Raw genomic sequence first — 20,506 nt, 5'->3', positions numbered from 1 at the left:
TATACACATGTGACATACATTATGTTTGCTAAAAATGAATCTGAAATGTGAAATAACTTGCAGCTGTTTGATTAATTAATCTTTTTTCAAGTTTTCAAAAGTTCTATTGAGAATCATAGAGGATGGAAAGTATTGTGATTACGTCTTTCATATATATTATGGAGTAGAATGGATTTTGTTGTCATATATACCCTTCGTTTGCTGTCCTGTAAGTTGTGCAATGGAAGCCACGCCAGCCTGCTCCCGGTGAATCAAGTCCACTGGCGACGGTGGAGGTGTCTTCGAGAACTTCAATGACAGACCTGAAATATAAAGTAAACATTAGTATTTGAATCCAAGATGTTGAGGAAGAACACTCTTCTATGGAAATGGATCTTTTTCGAATGAAAGTGAAGCAGTACAGATTCATTTGTAGCAAAATTCACACTAAGATTTATTTGGCATTACAGTACTGCATTAAAAACTCGTTGCACTATTGTTACAAGTTTTGCATTATTATTTAGATGAACAATCATGTAAAATAGTAGGGTGCAATTTTATTTTATTTTATTAAGTACAGACAATGCCATCAATGCTGACAATGTAGAAAATGTAAATTTTTTATAGTCACCAAATCAACCATACTAAAACGTTCCAGAATCGCTATCGCATTTTTTCCTCTATTATGGTAGATTAATATATTTTACCACCCACACACCCACGGTGGCCGTGCGGCTTAAGCGTTGGACTATCACGCCGTGGGTCTCAGGTTCGAATCCTGGGTCTGGCAAGTACACATATTGTTTTTCAATTTGTGTGTGAGTCAGGGTATGGACCTAATAGGTTGAGCAAGTGGCTGACATCCATTTCTCGTAAAAAAACAAAATCTGTTAATACAAACCTCTACTCTGTGGAGGCCCATATGATCCTATTAGGATCGGACATGGTCGAAAAAAAAAAATATTTTATTGTAACCGTAAAACAGTAATATTCAATAACAAGCAGTTACCTACCATGAGTTACATGACTCGTATCAATCCTGATGATGGAGCCGTCTGGCTGCGAGATTCCTTCGAGAAGATCGGAGCACCTCCGAACTAGTCGGTCAACGTCTTTCATTCCAGGGGGTAATTTGTCACCGTCTTCTACGTCATCCATTGACAGCTCGGGACTCCTTTCATCATCCAAGCTTTTCTTCGTACCGTCTCCTTCCTCTTCGATCCTACTTTCGACGAGAGAGATAGCTTCTTTCACCGACTTAGCGGCGGAAGATGAGATGGTGTCGTCTAATTCAAATTTATCCAACTCTGTTGATTCTTGTTTCAAAAAATGTTCTTCACCGAATTTAAGAGGAACTCCAACAGGTGCACTTTCAACACTAGATTCCCGACTAGTTTTGGATTTTTCAGTGGTCTCTGATATTTTCTGAACAGAATGTGTAATAGTTTCCGTTGTACTTGTCACCGTATGAAAAGTGTCCGTGTGGAAATCGACTTCATGAGGCTTGAAATCGATTCCGACAGATGCAGCCAATGCTGATCCGGCATCAGAGATTAACTCTGACACATGTACATCGCTTTTCGCTAATGATTCTTTTGATTCGGAAGGTTTCAAATCAGCCAGATGATGGATTAATTCTTCAGGCTTATAATCGATTCCTACCGATGCGGCTAACGTTGAGCTAACGTCGGCAATCAATTCTGAAACTTCATGATCGTGCGAGTCTTTCGATCCTACAGATTTCAACCGGGGGTGATCTTTAACGGCATGATCTAAATCAATATTTTCAGGTTTATAGTCGACTCCGACGGTGGCAGCTAAAGTTGTGTTCACATCTGAAATCAATTCAGTAACAATGGAGTCCTGCTTCTCAATGGAATGTTTCAAATCTGTAGAAATTGGATGATCTTTTTCAGAGTGTCTATCTTCCTTTTCTTCCAATTTAAGGTCAACACCGATCGACGCCGCCAATGTAGAACTGGTATCGGCAATTAATTCTGAAACATCATGTTCGTGGGAGTCTTTAGATCCTGCGGACTTCAATGTTGGACGGTCATCTCCGGAATGTTGAATATCAATACTATCACCTTTATAAATGACACCAGCGGTAGCAGCTAATGTTGTGTTTACATCTGATATCAATTCAGTTATAAGTGAATCTCGTTTTTCTACAGAATGTTTTAATTCTTTAGATACCGGCTGAACTGTTCCGGTAAGTAAATCTTCCCTTTCATCCGATTTAACATTGATGCCGATCGAAGCGGCTAACGTGGAGCTGGCATCCGAAAGTAATTCAGTAAAACTATGCTCTCGCTTAGTAAGAGAATCTTTGGATCCGCTCAATTTTAATTTATGATCGGCGCCGTCCTTCGGTTCAACGTCTAAACTTGTATCTTTAGATCCTTTACGCACGAATGTGCCACTTTTTATCAAGTCTCCTGACATGAGATTGATTCCGATGGAAGCGGCGACAGTCGCACCGATTTCGGAGAGCGTGGACGGAATGTGATGCTGATAATCAGAATCTTCTTCGTCTTCATCGACGGATATTTGATTTCTGATCGAGTCGAAATGTTCTTGCGCCGCCTCTCTGCTCGATTCCGTAGTTTCAAACTTGGATCCCAGATCTTCGAGTTTGGACACCAAGCTCTCGGTGGTGCGAAGGGTGCTTTCTACTATTTTAGTCTCCGACGTTTCATGGACAGTTTTTGTTCCTGTAGCAGATTTTTCTACAGTTGAAACTGTCGTGGTAACCGTGGAAGATTCAAATCCCGGTTTAGATGACTGTGTGGTAGTCTGCTTACTTGTCGTGGTGTATATATCATCGTAGCCCATCTGAAAGGAAGTAAGGCATCATGAAATGGTAAAGTAATCAAAAAACATGTATGTATTATATTTTCATTTTTTATTGATGTCTAAGAGAACTATGGAATTTCATCCATACCTCTTTTTCTGGGAAGAAGTCATCTGCATCATCAAGCGAGTCTTGCTTCAACTTGGTTGTGTCAAAACTGGGTACATAACCGACGTCTCCTTCTGAAGTCGGTTCAATAATTTCCAAAACTTTGGCTTGATCCAATTCTAAAATAAAGAATATCGGTTAATATGTAAGTTAGTTATACGCATAGCCCGAAATGTGTCGAAGATTGAGTTATGTTAAATTGAAATAATGTCAATGTATATAGATGTTACGTAATAACGGCTATGAAAGTAGGGAGGTATTCAGTGAACGTTGCATATGAAATCAGAATTCATGACATTTTTTAAATTTTGATTTCCTGATAATAATCAACATACTTATTTTTAATTGTCATAGAATGGTAAAAAAATATACAAACGACATGAATACAAAATTGAATAATTGTAAATTAATATATATTTGGAATAATTTAATGGTTGCTTTGTCATTGGTTAACAGAATCCGCATTGTGGATACAGTATACCAAGTAAGTATAGTGAATCCATAAATTATTTTATCAACATGGCAATAATATTCTTGTGTTTGCATATTCGATCAATACTTCATTGATCAGTTATGGATCAGTTGGACATATACATCACTAGCCACAGTGTCTGTGGTAGTTTTACATGCATGTCTAGGTTGTAGCGTTATAATCATTCAGCAGATAAATGGTAAAACATCATATAGTGATTCGTGACATTCCAAGCATCTCGGGCATAGTTATTATAACAGAAAGTCCTCCTTTAGTCCAAAGACGCAAAGCAATAAACCATGTTAATAAAACCAAGATCAGCCCATTTGTTGATGATATTTTATAAAATATTCGTAATTTTTATCATTTGTAATAGAAATGGAATGAGAATTCTATCACCTGATTCAGAATCAGTGCATATCTTCTCCTCGACTTCATCAGGAGATGAATGGACAGAGTAATCTTTTCCTCCATCCTTGGACAAGGCTTTGGCAAGAGACAAATGCTTGATTTCGTGGACAACGCCGCTTGTGACTGTTGTCGCCGAGCTGACGATTCCCTCCAGAGCAGAAGCGAGAGCTGATGCTTTCACTGTTGTCTCATCTTCGTCTGGTTTATCAGACATAGTTTGCCTGAAAATGAAAAAAAAAATAACATGTATTTTTAATAAACTATTTCTTTTATTCAACGAATAAGACACAAGATTTCAGAATTTAACATTCTATATACATGTTATACATAATTTGAAAACACCTCATGCATATACACACTAGAAAAATCGTCTTGTAGAAAAAAATACGACACCTGATGGGACTTGAACCTGTCTCTGCTTGATTCACGCCAGTATGTTTTACCAACTAAGCTACGGGCGCCTTAGATAATTATGACGATTTTAACTAGTAGTTGTTTCATGAAATGCTTATCGAATAGTGTTATAAGGTTGGCTATCGGTTTAAGTACATTAAATTACGGTAGGTATCAATTAATTCCTTAATTACTAACCGACGTCGCGGAGTACCTACTCCATTACTTAATTTTTATAACGTACTAATAATTTTAATTAACTATTTCTTTATTTCAACGAATAAGACACAAGATTTCAGAATGTAGCTTTCTATATACTGAATACACATAATTTGAAAACATCTCATGCATATACACACTAGAAAAAATTAACGGAGTAATCCGCGACTTCGGTTAGTAATTAAGGAAGTAATTGATACCTACCTTAATTTAATATTCAGTTAATTTTTTCTCCATTTTTCTATTCTGGCTTATTGAAGAAGTAGATTAGATGTTTCGGTATCTATAATTATTCTTTTTGTCCGCATAAGTTGTCCCTCTTTTATATACGGTTACAATTCATGATTGTACCATTCGAGGCAAAGTGACATCTTTCGTCACATGTCTTCACTGTTGGGTAGTGCCAGATTCATTGTCACTGTTTTGTATATTATTGAGCTACCCCGATGGTAGAACAGAATCATGTGCAAAACGGTAATATTAGAGGGCACGGAAAACTGCCCCTTTCTGGTTACCTTATACGATTTTTGTGACGTAAGGTTTGTATTTACAAATGACAAATTGTGCCAATAGTAATCATTAATAAACACAATGAAAATCGAACATTTAGATTATGTAAAATTAAAGGAAACCTACGTTTCTTCAATTCCTGGAAGACGTGGTGACTCAGAGTCCTGATCCAAACAGAAAGGTTCCACATCATCAAGAGAATCTCCTCGCACAGCACGGATAGCTTTGTCATAAATTGGTTCTATAACAAAAATCGAATAAAAACTATCAATTAAATTTAATGCTCACAGAATCATGACAAATGAATAGTTCAGACAAGGTGAGTTTTTTTAGCCAACTTGCTTTTATACTCACCACACGCCGACAGATATATACCGTGGCATAACTAATATTAGGGGCCTTTGAAAGTTTTGTCAGAAGTGTACCAGGATCAACATCCCATGATTGGCATGCATATTTTGATTTTCTTCCTTAACCTTTTCTGTGCCTCATGATATTACTATGGCAGTATCGCAGATTTTTAACGACATACGTTGAATGTAGAGCGAAGCTATTACTACAATCGCTGTAATACCGATAATTCGTAGCTTAGTATTTCATAGTTATTCAAACAGATGTCACTGTTTGTGTAATTTTTTAGATTATGCAAATCAATCAACAGTGGCTAGTAATTTGAGTTTAAAGTCTTTACCACCAGGATTTAACTACTATCCTTCCATTAGCCAAACAAGAAAGTAGGAAATGATTGCTAACTGGTTTTACTGGCAAATTTTTCATTAAGTATCACTACGTATATTGCATTTATTTAGTATAGCTTACCAAGTATGGCCTTGGCCCTAGATTCGATGTCATGCTTATCGGGTCTGCCTTGTGGGATGCTATCTTCTGATTCCTCGAAAGTGTAGTCTCGTGAATCTGTCAAACTGGGAGCATCCGATGCTCTCTTTCCTGTGCGTGCGGTCAATTCCATGGAACCTCCTTCTCCTGCGCTGCCGAGAGATGCCCGTTTTATTCCTTCTGTAAAGACAATATTGTTAATAATATTTCATACTTGGAAATATGCAACAGGAGTTCTAGGACATCTTATTAAATTTTTTTAAAATATCCAATGTCTTTACAAAATAACTAATGTCTTCAAAAAAAGATCACTAATTACCATTTATGCTTCTAAGCATAGTATATGGGTATCACTCAAGTCTACACCTGGAGGCTTAGTGTACATCTTTAAAGTAGTCTGTTCGAAACCCACATCCGGCAAATTTACATATTTTCAAAGTACGTTTGATCCACTGCAATGATCTGATCTGTTGAGAGAATTGCTATACAACCAGTGACGTCCCGTGGGGGTAGGCATATTGAGCGACGTTTGGGGGGGGGCAGTTATTTGAAGGGCGCCAAATCGATGAGAATTATTAGGTATATGTAGAAATAGCCACTCAAACTTAGTAACAACGGAAATATCTTTCCATTAAAAATTTAGCTCACTGGTTGGAAACAAATAATTAACATAAAAGGTTTAACAGGAATGTATTTTTTTTGTCGGATTCGCGATGTCTAGTTTACTTCCGTTGTCTTCGGACGTCAAGTTCTTGCATTGACCAACACTGACACGTGCAGATTTACGAATTATAGGTAGGTACATATTTATCTAACTGATCAAAAAATATCTTTGCTAGTCACTCGTGAGTTTTGGAAGTTGTGAATGATAAAAATACCTGCTCTTTAAAAAAAATGGGTCGGCATTTTGGACCTGCCTAGGGGTGGCATTTTGTCTAGGGACGTCACTGTATACAACCATTCCTCATAATAAAATCTGTTAAGATAATTTCTACTCTGTGACACCCATAATAGTGCAGAAAAAAATGGTTTTAGTTGTAACTCGAAGTATTATACTGACAATCATGAATAGTGAGATTCTTGTATTTTGTTGTTAATACTTACTCAAGGAGTCATCTAACTTTGCAGAGATCCCTGATGCTGTGTCAGAATTTGATTCCTTCCGGCCAGTAAGTTTAATATCAACCTTCTCTGTGGGAGAAACTTTTGTCTTGGGATCATCTTTTTCATCGTCCATCACCAAATCTGGAGATTTAATTCCGGCACCGTGCAATGTATCGCTGGAAGCTTTCAAATCTGAATCGTCAATTTGAGCGCCGCTGTCGCTGGACACTTTATCTGTCACACCGTCTTCTGAGCTTATTTTATTAGATATATCTCCTTCCGATGATTTCTTCTCGGACATTTCGATTTCACGGCTACTCTCTGAAGAAATCTTATCAGATAATTCTTCCCTTTCGAAAGATGACAGTCTTTCATCAGGGTAATCGTCGGTGGCTTCGGTTACGAACATCTGGAACTCTGTTGCTCTTAGAGGTATTTCTGGTGGTACAATTGTCATGTGGGCTATGTCACCGTCCTTCAATTCAAGGGAAGAAAACTTGGTCAGCGAAACTGACTCGTTTCTCGAATGCCGTTTTGTAATCTTTTTGAATAAGGTTTCTTCTGCCACATCGCTCGGTTCTTTCTTGCTATCGAATATTCGGTCAGAACCTTCACTGTCTTCATCTTTACTATCACTCTTGACTTTAACAAATTCGAATTTGACATCTGATTCGTAGTCTTTATCAGAATCTAATCTCTCATCGTCTATCAGACTGGAGTCGATATTTTCATCTACACCTTCTTCAATTTCTGAAGATATTTTGGGCATTTTGAAATCGGGGTCTTTGCCGGACGGGTCTGACTTATCTGATTTTAAAGAGTCTGCTTCCGACGGTCTCCGAGAATCGGTGTCCGTTCCGTACTGCTCTGATTCTTCTAATGAGTCAGAGTAAATTCTCTTCGAGAAGAAGCAGTCTTGGACTGATGAATCATCTTCAGGCACAGTTTCAATGAACTGTCTGGCCTTTGCGCTGATTTCTTGAGTCGGTGTCTGGAATATAACAGATATTATATTTTATAACCATGTATTATTAATTAAAATGCATGTGTAACTTTTATAAAAAAAGTGAGGGTAAATAATATTATTGATTATTAAAGTATTTTAGCCGACTGTATAAAATCGTAAATTTGATTATTTACCACATGGTAATATTTATTTGTCGTTTTAACATCAACAAACCTCAAATTGATATCTCGCCTCGTGGCCATATGTCCCGTTTAGTGGAAGGTATCCCAAAGTTGGAAGCTAACATTAGGTGTCTACTTATAAGATATTCATAGTGAAATAAAAGATATCGACTGTGTTTAGGAAAAAGGGCGTAACGCTCGATTTTTCGAAAAGTGCTTTTATTAGATATTAACAATGTATTCAACTAAATACACGTTCTGTAAAAAGGAAGTAAGCCGCAAATGCCGATTTATTGTCTAAATTCAGGTTTTAATTAAGTTTTAATTAAGTTTCAATTTAAGGAAAAAAGTATTTTCCCTCAATTTTAATGATTTTTCTGTAATAACTACTTTAATTACTAGTAGATTACACCAAATAATCAATCATCATGCACCCAATGTCTGTGACTATTTTTTTTTTTATTAATATTGAACCAAAATCATTCAAAAAACGTTTATGCCTCTCCTGTAAAATTTGTTGTGTGGGTTACGCCCTTTTTCCTAAACACAGTCAATATGTTATAGTTGACCATAATGAAAATATAATGAAAAAAATTATTACTCTGGGCTTCCTCTTAAACTTGTCACTCAACTCTCCGGAACTGAACATGCTCTCCTGTTCCAAGAACCGAGCTGTGTCAGCCCTCACCAAGGCGGGCTTGGGAGCCGGAGCCACGACTGCCGATTCAATTTGCGAGGCGGCCGCCCCTACAGCCGCAAAGGCTGCTCCTATTTGAGTTTCCTCCATGTCGGAGAATTGCGATGCTTCATCTAGCGAATCGCTACGGCCCGGTCGGGATTCCTTGGAATATACCTGTGAATTAGGCATACCTTTCAAGACATTTTTAAACAGAAGGGATTAAAGTGAATTATTTCTACCTCAATCGGGAGATTAGTTCAATGAATCTGATTGTTGAACACTTTGCTACACTTCTTTCATAATTATTATCTTCAATGTTACCTACTAGTTTCTTACATAGATCATAAAATATTCTCAGCATCTGTGATCTCATGTGTCGGATGATTCTCAATATAGGCCCATGGAAAATAAATTAAAATGTGATTGTGTAAATATTTTTAGTACTAGGTGTCACGAATAATTTATTCTCATGGTGTTTTAATATTGTGCAAATATTGATTTTGCTATATGGAGCACAAGACCATACACATTACATCACTACGCATAGGTATACTACTATTAATTAAGTATTAAATGTACCTTTGATTCTGATTGTGACACGTAGCTGTCCCTTTCTGTACTTTGCACAGAGTCTGCCAAAGAGTCAGTTTTGTCGATTGTGGACTGCCAGCCGGGCAGAGGGGATTCCTGGGAGATGTGCCGCGGGGAATCGTGCATCGTCTGAGGAATGGAGGCAGGCTGTGATGTGTCAGATGCCGTTTCCGTCTTCAAATCGGAAGACTGTGTTTTTGTCTGTAAGTAATTGTATTTTACAAAATCCATTACTATAAATATTTTCAAATTTTTAGTTACATAATTATTTTATTAATACTAAATTGCACCACAACCAATTGTGGGTCTCCAGGAAGTATTTCGATTTTTATCTGATACAAGCATTGATTCTAAGAATCCATGTAATATGTTTTGTTAAAAAGAACTGGTGTTGCGAAGCTCACCATTTTCGTTGTGATATCTGCAGTTTCAAATGACAGCTGTTCTTTCATATGCGACTCGCTCTCGTCATCTGTCGGCTGAATCTGAGCATCCTCATCGGAAGATATTTGCAGCGAATCTTCGAGAGAGTCCACCCTCAACCTATCCACGTCTGTTTCCTTGATCACCTTAACGGCTTCATATTCCAGAGCTTTGACTTCTCTGCTTAAAAAGTCGTCTTCGGCTTCTTCAATTAATTCCTGTTCGATGTTAATAGTTAGTTTCGGAGATTTGATAGCCTCCGAAGCGATTTTTTCTTTAGATTTGGAAATCGGTAGATTGACTAACTTTTCGGTACTAATTTGTTCCTCGAGCATTCCGACTTTCTGTTTCACGGTGACCACTTGGGATTCTGGTTCTGTTTCTGAATCGGTGGATTTCTTCAGATACTCGTTGTCTTCTTCAGATGAAAACTGAACAATTGTTGAATCTGTTCGCATCGCTCTTGGGAAAGACTTTGGCAAAGTCGGCTGAGGTCCTTTGAAGTAATTATCGGTATATTTATCAGCCGTATGGTCAGCGGACGCCATAAAAGTTTCTTCGGCTTTCATTAGTTCAGCAGCAAAATCTGCAACAAGATCCGGACTTCCCGGATCCCTGGATAAATCTGTAGGCCCTTTGTAAATCATCTCTTCATGCTCAGTTTGCGATCGGATTTGATCTTTAATAAAATCTTCTGTGTATTCAGCCGATGTTCCGTGGCCTTCCGTGTGTTTCTTTAGAGCTTCTTCTGTCAATTTGAACTTTGATGTTTCTATCTTCTCCGTTTTGGTAGTCTTCTCTGTTTGCATTTTACTTTCAAAGCTGCTTATTTTCTGCCTCAACGGGGCTTCGGCAATATCTCTACCTTCGAATGAAATAGTTTCTTCTTTTGTGGTAATTGTTTTTGTTCCTCCGTCAATTGTGGTGATGGTTTCTTTCTTCACTTCAGTTTTAGAAGTGGGAATGGCTCCTTTTATGATAGTTTCTTCAATAACCTTGGTTTCTGTAATCCGTTCGCCTGGTTTCTTTTGGGTCACTTGGATGTCTGAAAAATCGCCAGAAGAAAATCTTATCATCGATTCGTTTCTGACGTGTTTTTGCATGTGGCGAGGACCAGCTTTGGGCAACACCTTCTCTTTTGGAGATTCCACTTGCTCTACAATATGCGGGGAAGGAGGTTTCTTTATCTCGTCTTCTTCAGAAGATTTCTTGGATAATTTTCCAACAGGCTCTTTGGTGACCGATTCTGTGGAGGCCTAAAATACAAAAAATATATTTTTTAATGGAATACTTATTATTGATTCATTCAAGTTACATACAATGACAAAGTACTACCTGTTGAACAACGGATGTTTGCTGCACGTGGAACTTTTTTATTTCCGGATTAATTTGTTTTTTGATTTCAATAATTTCTTCCTTAAGTTCACGTTTTTGTTTCGAGCTTGGAACTTTGCTGGAACTAAGCTTCCGAGTAATTTGAATTTTTCTTTCAGCAACACTTTTCTTCACACCTAAAACAATAACTTGTCCTGTTTACTTTCACAGAATAGTGTTGCTACCATAACTTAAAATAAAATATATCTAAATGTATCTATAATAGTTTTAAGTAAGAAGCAAATACCTTCTTCTTCTTCACTCTCTTCAGATGGAGTCAGAGAAGGTTCAATATCACTTCCTTCTTCTGTTTCTCCAACATAAGACTTCTCTTCTGGTGAATATTTCGCTTCATCTCTTTCGCCGACTGAGTCGTCCATTGAAAATTCTTTATTTCCCTTCTGCTGCTGCCGTCTCAGAAGATCGGTTTCGAGTAGCTGGATGTCGTCCTTATCTAAGACTTTGTTGACATCTTCCTGCTCCAGGATTGGGCTACCTGTTCTATCTTTTTCAAACAGCTCTGCAAAAACATCAATATTATTCGATTTAAAAAAATATTCTATATAAATGAAAGCTAATTCATAAGACATCATAAAGTAGAGAAAATACCTGAATCAGGACTTTTATATCCGACAATTTCTTCAGAGGACTGTCTCTCTTGGTAAATGTTCCGTTGGATTCTTCGTTCAGCATCCGCTGTACTTTGTGGTAGAAGAACATCTTCTCGTCCTATTCTACATAAGGCCAACTCCAAGGCATTATCTACAAACAAGAAAGAAAATTTAATTATATACTGCAACCAAAATTATACAAAAGGCAACACAAAGTTTTTTTTATGAAAGTATAAGCATTTATCAGTATTACCTACATACCTATATTCATTGACATAAATTTGAACAATGGTCATAGAAAGTTTTCTTTATTTTTCTAAATGTTTTTAGTCTTTGATTTTTAATAATTTTGAGAAACAAGCCAATGTTATTATTAGTATTTATTATTGATCAATGATTTAATTGAAACAAATTAAGCGAAATTAATTAATGAGTAATAAAATTAAGGCTTTCGAGGTGTGAGTTTACCAGAGAATCCTCAGCATATAGAAACAATGTGATACCAAAGAAAAGTCCAGGAATTTTATTCACTGTGAGGAAACATACACTCAAACTATTTCGCTACATCATGTGAAATGACAAATAGTACACAAAGCCTAGTACAGGGGAAGATAGGGGCCAGAAGACCAGGTAGAATACGCACTTATTGTTTAAAGAAGTTGTCTAAGGTTTGACCTTTGCAGTTCTGCTTCAGAATCAATACGACTCCGATTCCGTCTCTAAATCCAGCTACAATCTTTTATTAACTATGTCTATAATACATTTTCAAAAAAAGTTAATTTTTGACAACTCTTACTTCATAGCCATGCTCTTTAGAGTTGCAATGAATATGAAGCAGTTTATTTAGAAGTCAATATTTCTCATTATACGAGGGTGGGTCAATAAGTCCTTAGAAAAGCCGACAGGTGGCGCGACTAGAACTGTAAGCGGTTTGTTTTCTTGCAGCGGCACTACCGATTCAGTATGCTGCGAAGTTTCAATCAGATTGGTCGGGTTGTTGTGTGTTTCTCGTACATTTAAAAAAAAAAATTGCTTGTGGAAAATGGAAAAATTGAAAATGGAGAAAATTGAGTTTAGATCTGTTATTAAACATTTTAATATAAAAGGGTTAACAGCAAAGGAAATAAAAAATGAGTTGGATTTAGTTCACGGCATATCTGCTCCTTCACTTGCAACTATTTATAACTGGTTAAATGAATTTAAACGTGGTCGTACATCAACAAAGGATGAACCACGCTCAGGACGTCCTGTAGAGGTGACTACACCAGAAATGATCAATAAAATCCACGATATGGTGTTAAGTGACCGAAGATTAAAGTTGAGTGAGATAAATGAGGTTACAGGGATCTCAAAAGGTAGCGTCATTTCTATTTTACATGACAAATTGGGCATGGAAAATATTTCTGCAAGATGGGTGCCGCGTTTGCTCACAGTCGACAATAAACGCAATAGGGTGGTGGCCTCTAAAGCCCTGTTGTCGCTCATGCAACGCAATCCGGATGAATTTTTTCGTCGCTTTGTGACTGTGGATGAAACATGGATACACCACTATACTCCCGAGACGAAAGAACAGTCAAAGCAGTGGATTGCGAAGGCAAACCATGTCCAAAGAAGGCGAAAACCGTAAAATCAGCTGGTAAGGTTATGGCTACTGTATTTTGGGATGCACGTGAAATTATTTTCGTTGACTATTTGGAAAAAGAAAAACAATAACAGGGGATTATTATGCATCTTTATTGGACCAGCTAAAAAACAAAATTGAAGAAAAACGGCCTCATTTAAACAGGAAAAAAATCCTCTTTCATCAGGACAATGCCCGTGTTCACACATGTTTACGATCAATGGCTAAAATTGAAGAATTGAAGTTCGAATTGGTCGACCACCCACCGTATTCGCCAGATTTAGCCCCCAGTGACTTTTTACTTTTCCCAAACTTAAAAAAATGGCTAAGTGGACAACGTTTTTTTTCAAATGAAGAAGTCATCGATCGGACAAATGCTTATTTTGAGGACCTTCCGAAAACTTATTTTTCTGACGGTTTAAAAAAAATTGAGAAACGTCTTACCAAGTGTATTGAGCTCCAAGGAGATTATGTTGAGAAATAAAAAAAAAATACAAAAATAAAAACTGTTTTAATGCTTTTTTCTAAGGAATTATTGACCCACCCTCGTAGCTGATGTAATAGTGAACTGCTGTACGTATTTTGTAGAGATGCATTGCTTACCATGTGCCTTTAGTCCTCCCTGTTCCCGCCACAGTTTGAGCATCAGCGCCGCTTGTTGCGCTCCATTATTCCCTCTCTCTCTTATGCTGCCCACACTTGCAGAGCTCACACCCAGTTCGTATGCTAGTGGTACCCAGTCCATTCCCAATAGGTTGCAGATTGAAGTTATCCTACAAAATATTCACCATAATAAATTGCAGTACCAAAGAAGTTTATTGGTAACTGATATTCAATAAAATATGTACGATATAACTAGCTTTTGAGGTTATGATAAGGTTTATCAAAGTTTATCATTCACTGAAAAGAATATATTCCATTATCTTAACAGAAGCATAATTTATATTCACACATAGTATATCTTAGGAAGAGTGCCAACCTCTAAAAGCGTTCTATGCCTGCAAAATATGATAATAACCATTTATATTGTACACACAATATCGTAGTTGGTAGAACGACTGTCTCTAAAGGTTCAATTCCGTATCTGGCAAAATTTGCATGTTGCCTTTTTCAATGTACGTTTAATCCAGAGCAAAGACCCGATGAATCGGAAGAAGGGCTCAGCCATTCCTCTCTTTTGACGTCCACCACAGTGAAGTAAGAGTAAAATTGATCATTTGCCAATTCTATACCTTGTATCGCTGAGTCTGATTTGTCTCTTGGATTCCAAGTCTTCATGATGAACGGAGACATTGTTTTCAGTGATGAAGGTTTCGTCAGTGGCGATGTGTTTGCTTTGGTAAGGGGGAAGTGTCAGGTCCATTGGAAACACTTCCTCGGGAAGGAGAATATTTAATACGCAGATCTGAAAATGACCAATATAAATTACTATGTATTTCATTTTCGTTTAACCACAGAGATTAAGCAATGTTTGTATTACAACTCTCGATAGCGATTCCAGAGCATTTTTAGTATGGTTGAATTGGTGAATATAGTAAAATTAATATTCTCTATATAATAATTATTGCTATAGCAGCATTGACTACATTGTAGATAAAAAAAATGGTGGCCAGTTAGTGACACTCTTGAATTGGTTACTACTTGCATACAGTTATTTGCTATTATATGTGATCGTCCATATAATTAATAATGACGGCCCGTAACACAATCGCATTGCGTTTTTATCTCTAACTAAATACAAGTATAAGTTCTTGTTAAACCTCAAAATCGGGAATGTGTTTTTTGAAAATCAATACAGGAGAGACAAAAAACATTGAATATTTAAATTTTAAGAACAATTTCATAATACATATTCAGGAACTGTTTTTAAAAATTATGTTTTCATAGTCTGGGGCACATGTTTTTGCTTCTCCTGTATAGTTTTGAAGGCACAACAACGAAGAGTAACATTAGCAACAAAACTGCAACACTAAATGTTAATTTAATTAATCCAATTTAATCATCAGACCGAGTAACATTTTTGCAGCTTCTGCTGACAGACAACATCGTCTGTCTCTATATATAATATTTAATCGAGAATAAATTGACCACATTCCCAAATGCCTTACCGGAGGTTGTGTGGGCTCTCCTTTAGGCCTCTTTGGTTCTCTCATAAACTGACATCTGGCGACAGCATCAGCATGCGAGCCTCTCACCATCGCCCCCAACCGCAGTCTGCTTTCTTTGAATGCTCTGAATTCCAATTTGGGTTGTTCACCGCTCTTCGCGACCGGTGTGAAGTTGCCACCGAATTCCAAGTATACAGGCTTCCCTTCATGAACCTGATGGTAAATAATATACATAAGTAAGCATGTATAAGCATATAGCAATTTATTTTTTTCCTGTGATAAATAAGTAACTACTAAAAGATACAAGCAAGTGATAGAAGTGTCTCTCATGCTTAAATCGTATTAATCTCTTGTTTTCCTGTTTCACTTTACTTTATTGTAAACTGTACATAATTAAATATTTTAGAATTTATTATATGAAAACAAAACTATATCTGTATTGAGACAATTTATTTTAGATGTAGTAAATTTACGAATTATTTTTTTAATATTAATTCGTAATGGAACCGTAAAGGAATATTCAGAGCAACCATATGCTGAGCTTCGAGAATAGATGCGTCCACTAGATACTGTGTAAGGTGGTAAAAGGAAGAGATAAGAGAGTGGAACATGCAGTCTCTCATTACACGTAAGATTAAGATTCGATACTCCGCGTGGTCAGCCGCATTCTAGGTATGTCTGAAGAGAGTTTTAATTTGGCCAGCCTTTTCTTCGAGTTAATCATATTCGGACGTTCTCGAAAGTCGCTAAATACAAATTCAAAAATTGTGTATGGCGGAGCTACAAGATACTGGCATTATCTAGAAAGCTGCAAAGAAGACTGGCAAGTGATAAGGAATTCTTTAATGCGTCGCGTGGTGACCATATGCTCCACCTAAAGACGAACATGGACTAAGAAGAAAAAAAATATTTATTTGATTATCACCTCAACATCTCGACTCTTGGCAACTTGCGAGAACCTCTCCATCCTTTCCAAAGTTTTGTCTTCTTTATCATCGGTGACGCAGAACACTCTCAATTGAGCTTCAACATGTTCTGTCCGCTTTGCATACACAACGAACTTCGCCATGAACGGCACATGGATCGCTTCCCTGAATGGACACAAAAATTAATAAGGTAAGGAGGGAAACTAACACCAGGCTTTCTATTTCATGCAAGAAATAATGTCAATATATTATCTAGAGGTTGTGATTGTAATTCCATTTTCTTGGAATATTTAAATCTCGAGTATTCGAGACAGGTTTTTTGAGAAAATTCAACTCGAAATTCTCAAGTATATTTTTTTCGAGCTGTCAAATTTTTTTTTCGGAATCAAAAGATAGCTATTTTTATTTGTTAGATTTTTTGAGTAAAATCTACTGTCAAATATGAATACATTGAATAAAAATTTCCGCCTCCCGAATAGATTTTTTAGCAGTTTTTCTTTAGAGAAATAGATGTTAACTGTTTACTCAACTTGCGTATGCTCTAGCTAGGATCCAAATATAAATTGAAAAACAATATGTATATTTGTCATATCCAGGATTTGAACCTGGCACCCACTACGTTATAGGCCGACGCTTAAGCCACTCGGCCATCGTATAGTCGCATCAAATTCAATTTCGCATAATAATTGACCAAATAATCCATTGATATGGTTTCTCACCGGTGTACTTGTTTAATTTAATTGAGAATACCAAGCAACACGCATTTAAATGAGCAAACCTAGCATTGGTATAGTTTTCCTCTAATATGTGTTTTTCAAGACACAAGCATTTAAATGAGCATACATTGCATTGATATGGATTTTTACCAGAATGTTTAATGCTATGTGTTTTAGTCATTATGTTGTTTTTTCAGAATATCAAGACACAAGCAAACATTGCATTGACATGGCTTTGCACCAGTACGTGTCATTTAATATGGAAAATTTTTTCACATAATATATTTTATGAATTGACAGTTAACAAAAAAAATAAATATATATTTCAGAATTAAATCTTCTTTAAAAGGAAAACATGTAGACAAGTACTGAATATTTTAAATTTTTTTAATCTGATGAAGTCTAACATAATGTTTTTATAACGTATCTTTTAAAAGTTTAATTAAAATTGAATGTTTTGGTTAATGGTATCCATATTTATTCGGAGAAGGTTCAGGGTTTTTCATGAAGACTATTAATCAACATAAAATATTGATTTATATTATTATTAAAACTACAAATCAAGTTACTTACTGTTTTATTTTTTAGTTGTAAATGGTCAATTTAAGTAAAATTTGTTAATCCTTGAGAAACGTAAACCACAAATCATACAAAAATGTGATTTAAAATTACGAATAGGGCTGTGACCAACCAAAAGTTGGTGTGTGATCGACCTGTTGTCCATAACTGTTATGTATACATAATATGATTTCATTACAAAAGGCTTATTTATTTAAATAAATCAAGTGCATAATTTTACAATACCTGTATAATTCTGTAGCCATTTTGGTAGCCTCGCTGACATTTCGACAATCCATGAGCCAGTATCGGGCGGAGACGGTAGTGGTGAAAGAAACACAGTCGTTGACAAACGTGAGCGGGGTGCTATCGGTGACATCTTCCCAGTGCGCTCGATTTGTACCACCTGATGTGTGTTACAACAATGTTAATCTAATATCTACTTCATTCGATATTGAAAGATACAATGAGAATAATTGATTAGCTATGTAATATGACACTTTAAGACTCATCAATGCACTGCTTGGGGATGTCGACATATTCAATGAGACATTATGTTTGTTGTTTTTTTAATTTATTTTGGTTGTGTAAATGTTTTTTTTTCATGCATTATTATTTAACAAAGTACAAGTGTTATGTAAGTTATTCATAATGTTGCGCCCAACTTTTCCCATTTTTTTTTATTTATCAATATAAATATGAATACATTTTATTTTTTATGTCTATTATGATATTATTAGTTGTAATATACTGTGTAATTTTAGATATTTTTATTTAATTGTACATTATTTGGCGCCATTGTCTACAATGTCAAGTTATCAGTTCTTTTGTTCAATAAATATTATAGGTTGACTGACGTAAAGTTGTAAAAAAGTGTCTGTTTATGAAGAATGAGATTCTGAAGAAACCACTTCGTAAGCAGGTCAAGATTCACATTGGATTGTTGAATCAAAAAAAAATGAGTTTGACCAATTAACGTAAGTAGTAAAAAAGGAAATTTCCATTATCGCTCTTAACTAAGGCATATGGGCTTATACAGGCGCTTATGTTAATAAACTTTTTATGAGAAATGGTTGTTCGACGTTTCCCAACCTATTGAGTCTGTTTTGAACATACATTAAAAAAAAAGAGTATGTAATTTTTGCTAGATGCAGGATCAAACCTGCAACCCACAGCTTCGTGGATGGCCATATTATGACCATAGGTGCCATAAGGTTAGGTAAATGAAAGTGGAGCAAGCCTTCATTTATATGAACGGAAAATAGACAGTTCTATGATAAAATGTTGTCACCCAATCAATATTCTAGGAATCAATTTATTGTCAATAAAATTAGAAAGCATTTTGAATTGATTGAATTTCAGTAACTGTTTATAATTTTTTTGATTTTATGTATTGATTAAAACATACTTCCTGAGAGTAAATGCAAAATATCTAATGGCTTTCTTTAAAATATTTTTTATTGTAATTATAAAGTTTTAATTTATTTCTCAAATAAAACCCACTTTTATTTTAAAATGTTGTAATTTTACGATTTACTTCATTTACTGCATTTGTAATACATGTTATAATTTTGTGGAATAGCTGATTTATATACCGTTGAAGGTCATTTTAATAAAATAATTTGTTTGTTCTAATGAAAACGTGGATCAATAAATAGTTGTTATTAATTAATTAGATTTCCACTTCTTGTTCTTTTTCGGTATAAACTTGTGGCTGTAAGTCTGATAAAAGAAAAATCAATCCCAGAAATGGTAAAAAATAAAAACGTCGTACTCGAATCTTTTCTATTTGGTAAACAAATAAAATATCTATATGAAGATAGCCACAGTGTTGAAATTTGTCATTAAAGACAAATTCGACGAAACCTACTAAAAAATATTTACTTATCTAGTGGAATTGATTTTTTCCAGTTCTGTGTTTGTGTAGTCCTTCATCGCTGTACACTCTCTATGGTGAGAAATTAGATACCTACCTAACTATATATTGACAGCTATATTAGAATTATAAGATCATTATATGAATGATAAAATAAATTGGAAACCTGTAAAAAATCCATGTTCTGATATTTCAGTTGGAGAAAACACATGACTACTTTATGTACAACGAAATGTTTACATTCCTCATTTAGAAAGTCAATTCAAGTCTATTTATTAATATCATTGTTTCAATAAAATTATTATAATTGTTGGTAACTTAAAATACGGCAATATAACAAAAAGTCTACGCTGTGTAAAATATTCTTTTGTTTTAAACATACAACAATAGATTAATAATATAATTATTTATAATATGGTAAACTATAACATGCCTTCATAAACATTGCATCATGCCAATCTAATTTGCATCACTAAATAAAATATTAAAATACACAATAATTATTGTAAAAACTATCACAAAAATAAATATTACTATCAAATATCATCAAGTGTTGCAGAATGAAAATCATTATTATTTGAAATAAAAAAATAATCATAAAGGATTAATGTCAGTATAAAATGCAAAATCTTTGTGAATGGTTAGGCCCATTTTTATTTCACATGATGAAGAATTTCGGAAGACATGTTTGGATTTTGCATAACTTAAAAATATAGCATACAATATTGTCGTCGACATTGTTTTATCGTAACTTCAAATATTTTGTGCAGTGCGATTTCGTAAGCAGATCTCTCGAAGGAAATTGTCAAAATGTGTTTGATGGGATTGACCAAATGAAAACAAATAAAAATATAATACCACCTCATTATGCAACAAAATAAATATTAGTAATACACAATGTATACCAAACGATACATAAATGTATATTGTATACAATATAATTATGTTCTATTTTTAAATTAAATGTGATCAGAGATAAGGTCGCAATAATCGTATTGACTAGCAACA

The 20,506-nt window shown here is 35.4% G+C and overlaps 1 protein-coding gene across 1 annotated transcript in view; it reads right to left on the bottom strand.

The window, feature by feature from the left end:
- LOC147067485 (uncharacterized) overlaps window positions 1-20,506 on the bottom strand; it is a 125,987-nt gene that overhangs the window by 13,336 nt on the left and 92,145 nt on the right. The window contains exons 28-45 of the mRNA XM_085954286.1: window positions 17,869-18,028; window positions 16,348-16,513; window positions 15,423-15,635; window positions 14,547-14,719; window positions 13,918-14,087; window positions 11,692-11,844; window positions 11,330-11,602; window positions 11,044-11,237; window positions 9,690-10,964; window positions 9,274-9,486; window positions 8,617-8,868; window positions 6,888-7,878; window positions 5,766-5,963; window positions 5,073-5,187; window positions 3,813-4,045; window positions 2,924-3,060; window positions 993-2,814; window positions 192-302 (exon numbers count right to left, since the gene is read on the bottom strand). Coding sequence (XP_085810412.1) covers window positions 192-302; window positions 993-2,814; window positions 2,924-3,060; window positions 3,813-4,045; window positions 5,073-5,187; window positions 5,766-5,963; window positions 6,888-7,878; window positions 8,617-8,868; window positions 9,274-9,486; window positions 9,690-10,964; window positions 11,044-11,237; window positions 11,330-11,602; window positions 11,692-11,844; window positions 13,918-14,087; window positions 14,547-14,719; window positions 15,423-15,635; window positions 16,348-16,513; window positions 17,869-18,028 — 6,849 coding nt within the window. The remainder of the gene's footprint in view (window positions 1-191; window positions 303-992; window positions 2,815-2,923; window positions 3,061-3,812; window positions 4,046-5,072; window positions 5,188-5,765; window positions 5,964-6,887; window positions 7,879-8,616; window positions 8,869-9,273; window positions 9,487-9,689; window positions 10,965-11,043; window positions 11,238-11,329; window positions 11,603-11,691; window positions 11,845-13,917; window positions 14,088-14,546; window positions 14,720-15,422; window positions 15,636-16,347; window positions 16,514-17,868; window positions 18,029-20,506) is intronic.

Source organism: Rhyacophila brunnea, unplaced genomic scaffold, assembly GCF_057557595.1.
Source record: "Rhyacophila brunnea isolate RB1 unplaced genomic scaffold, BYU_Rbru_1.0 scaffold_4, whole genome shotgun sequence".
Lineage (NCBI taxonomy): Eukaryota > Metazoa > Arthropoda > Insecta > Trichoptera > Rhyacophilidae > Rhyacophila > Rhyacophila brunnea.
Note: the sequence above shows the minus strand (reverse complement) of the source record. Positions and strands in the feature narration are given on the sequence as shown.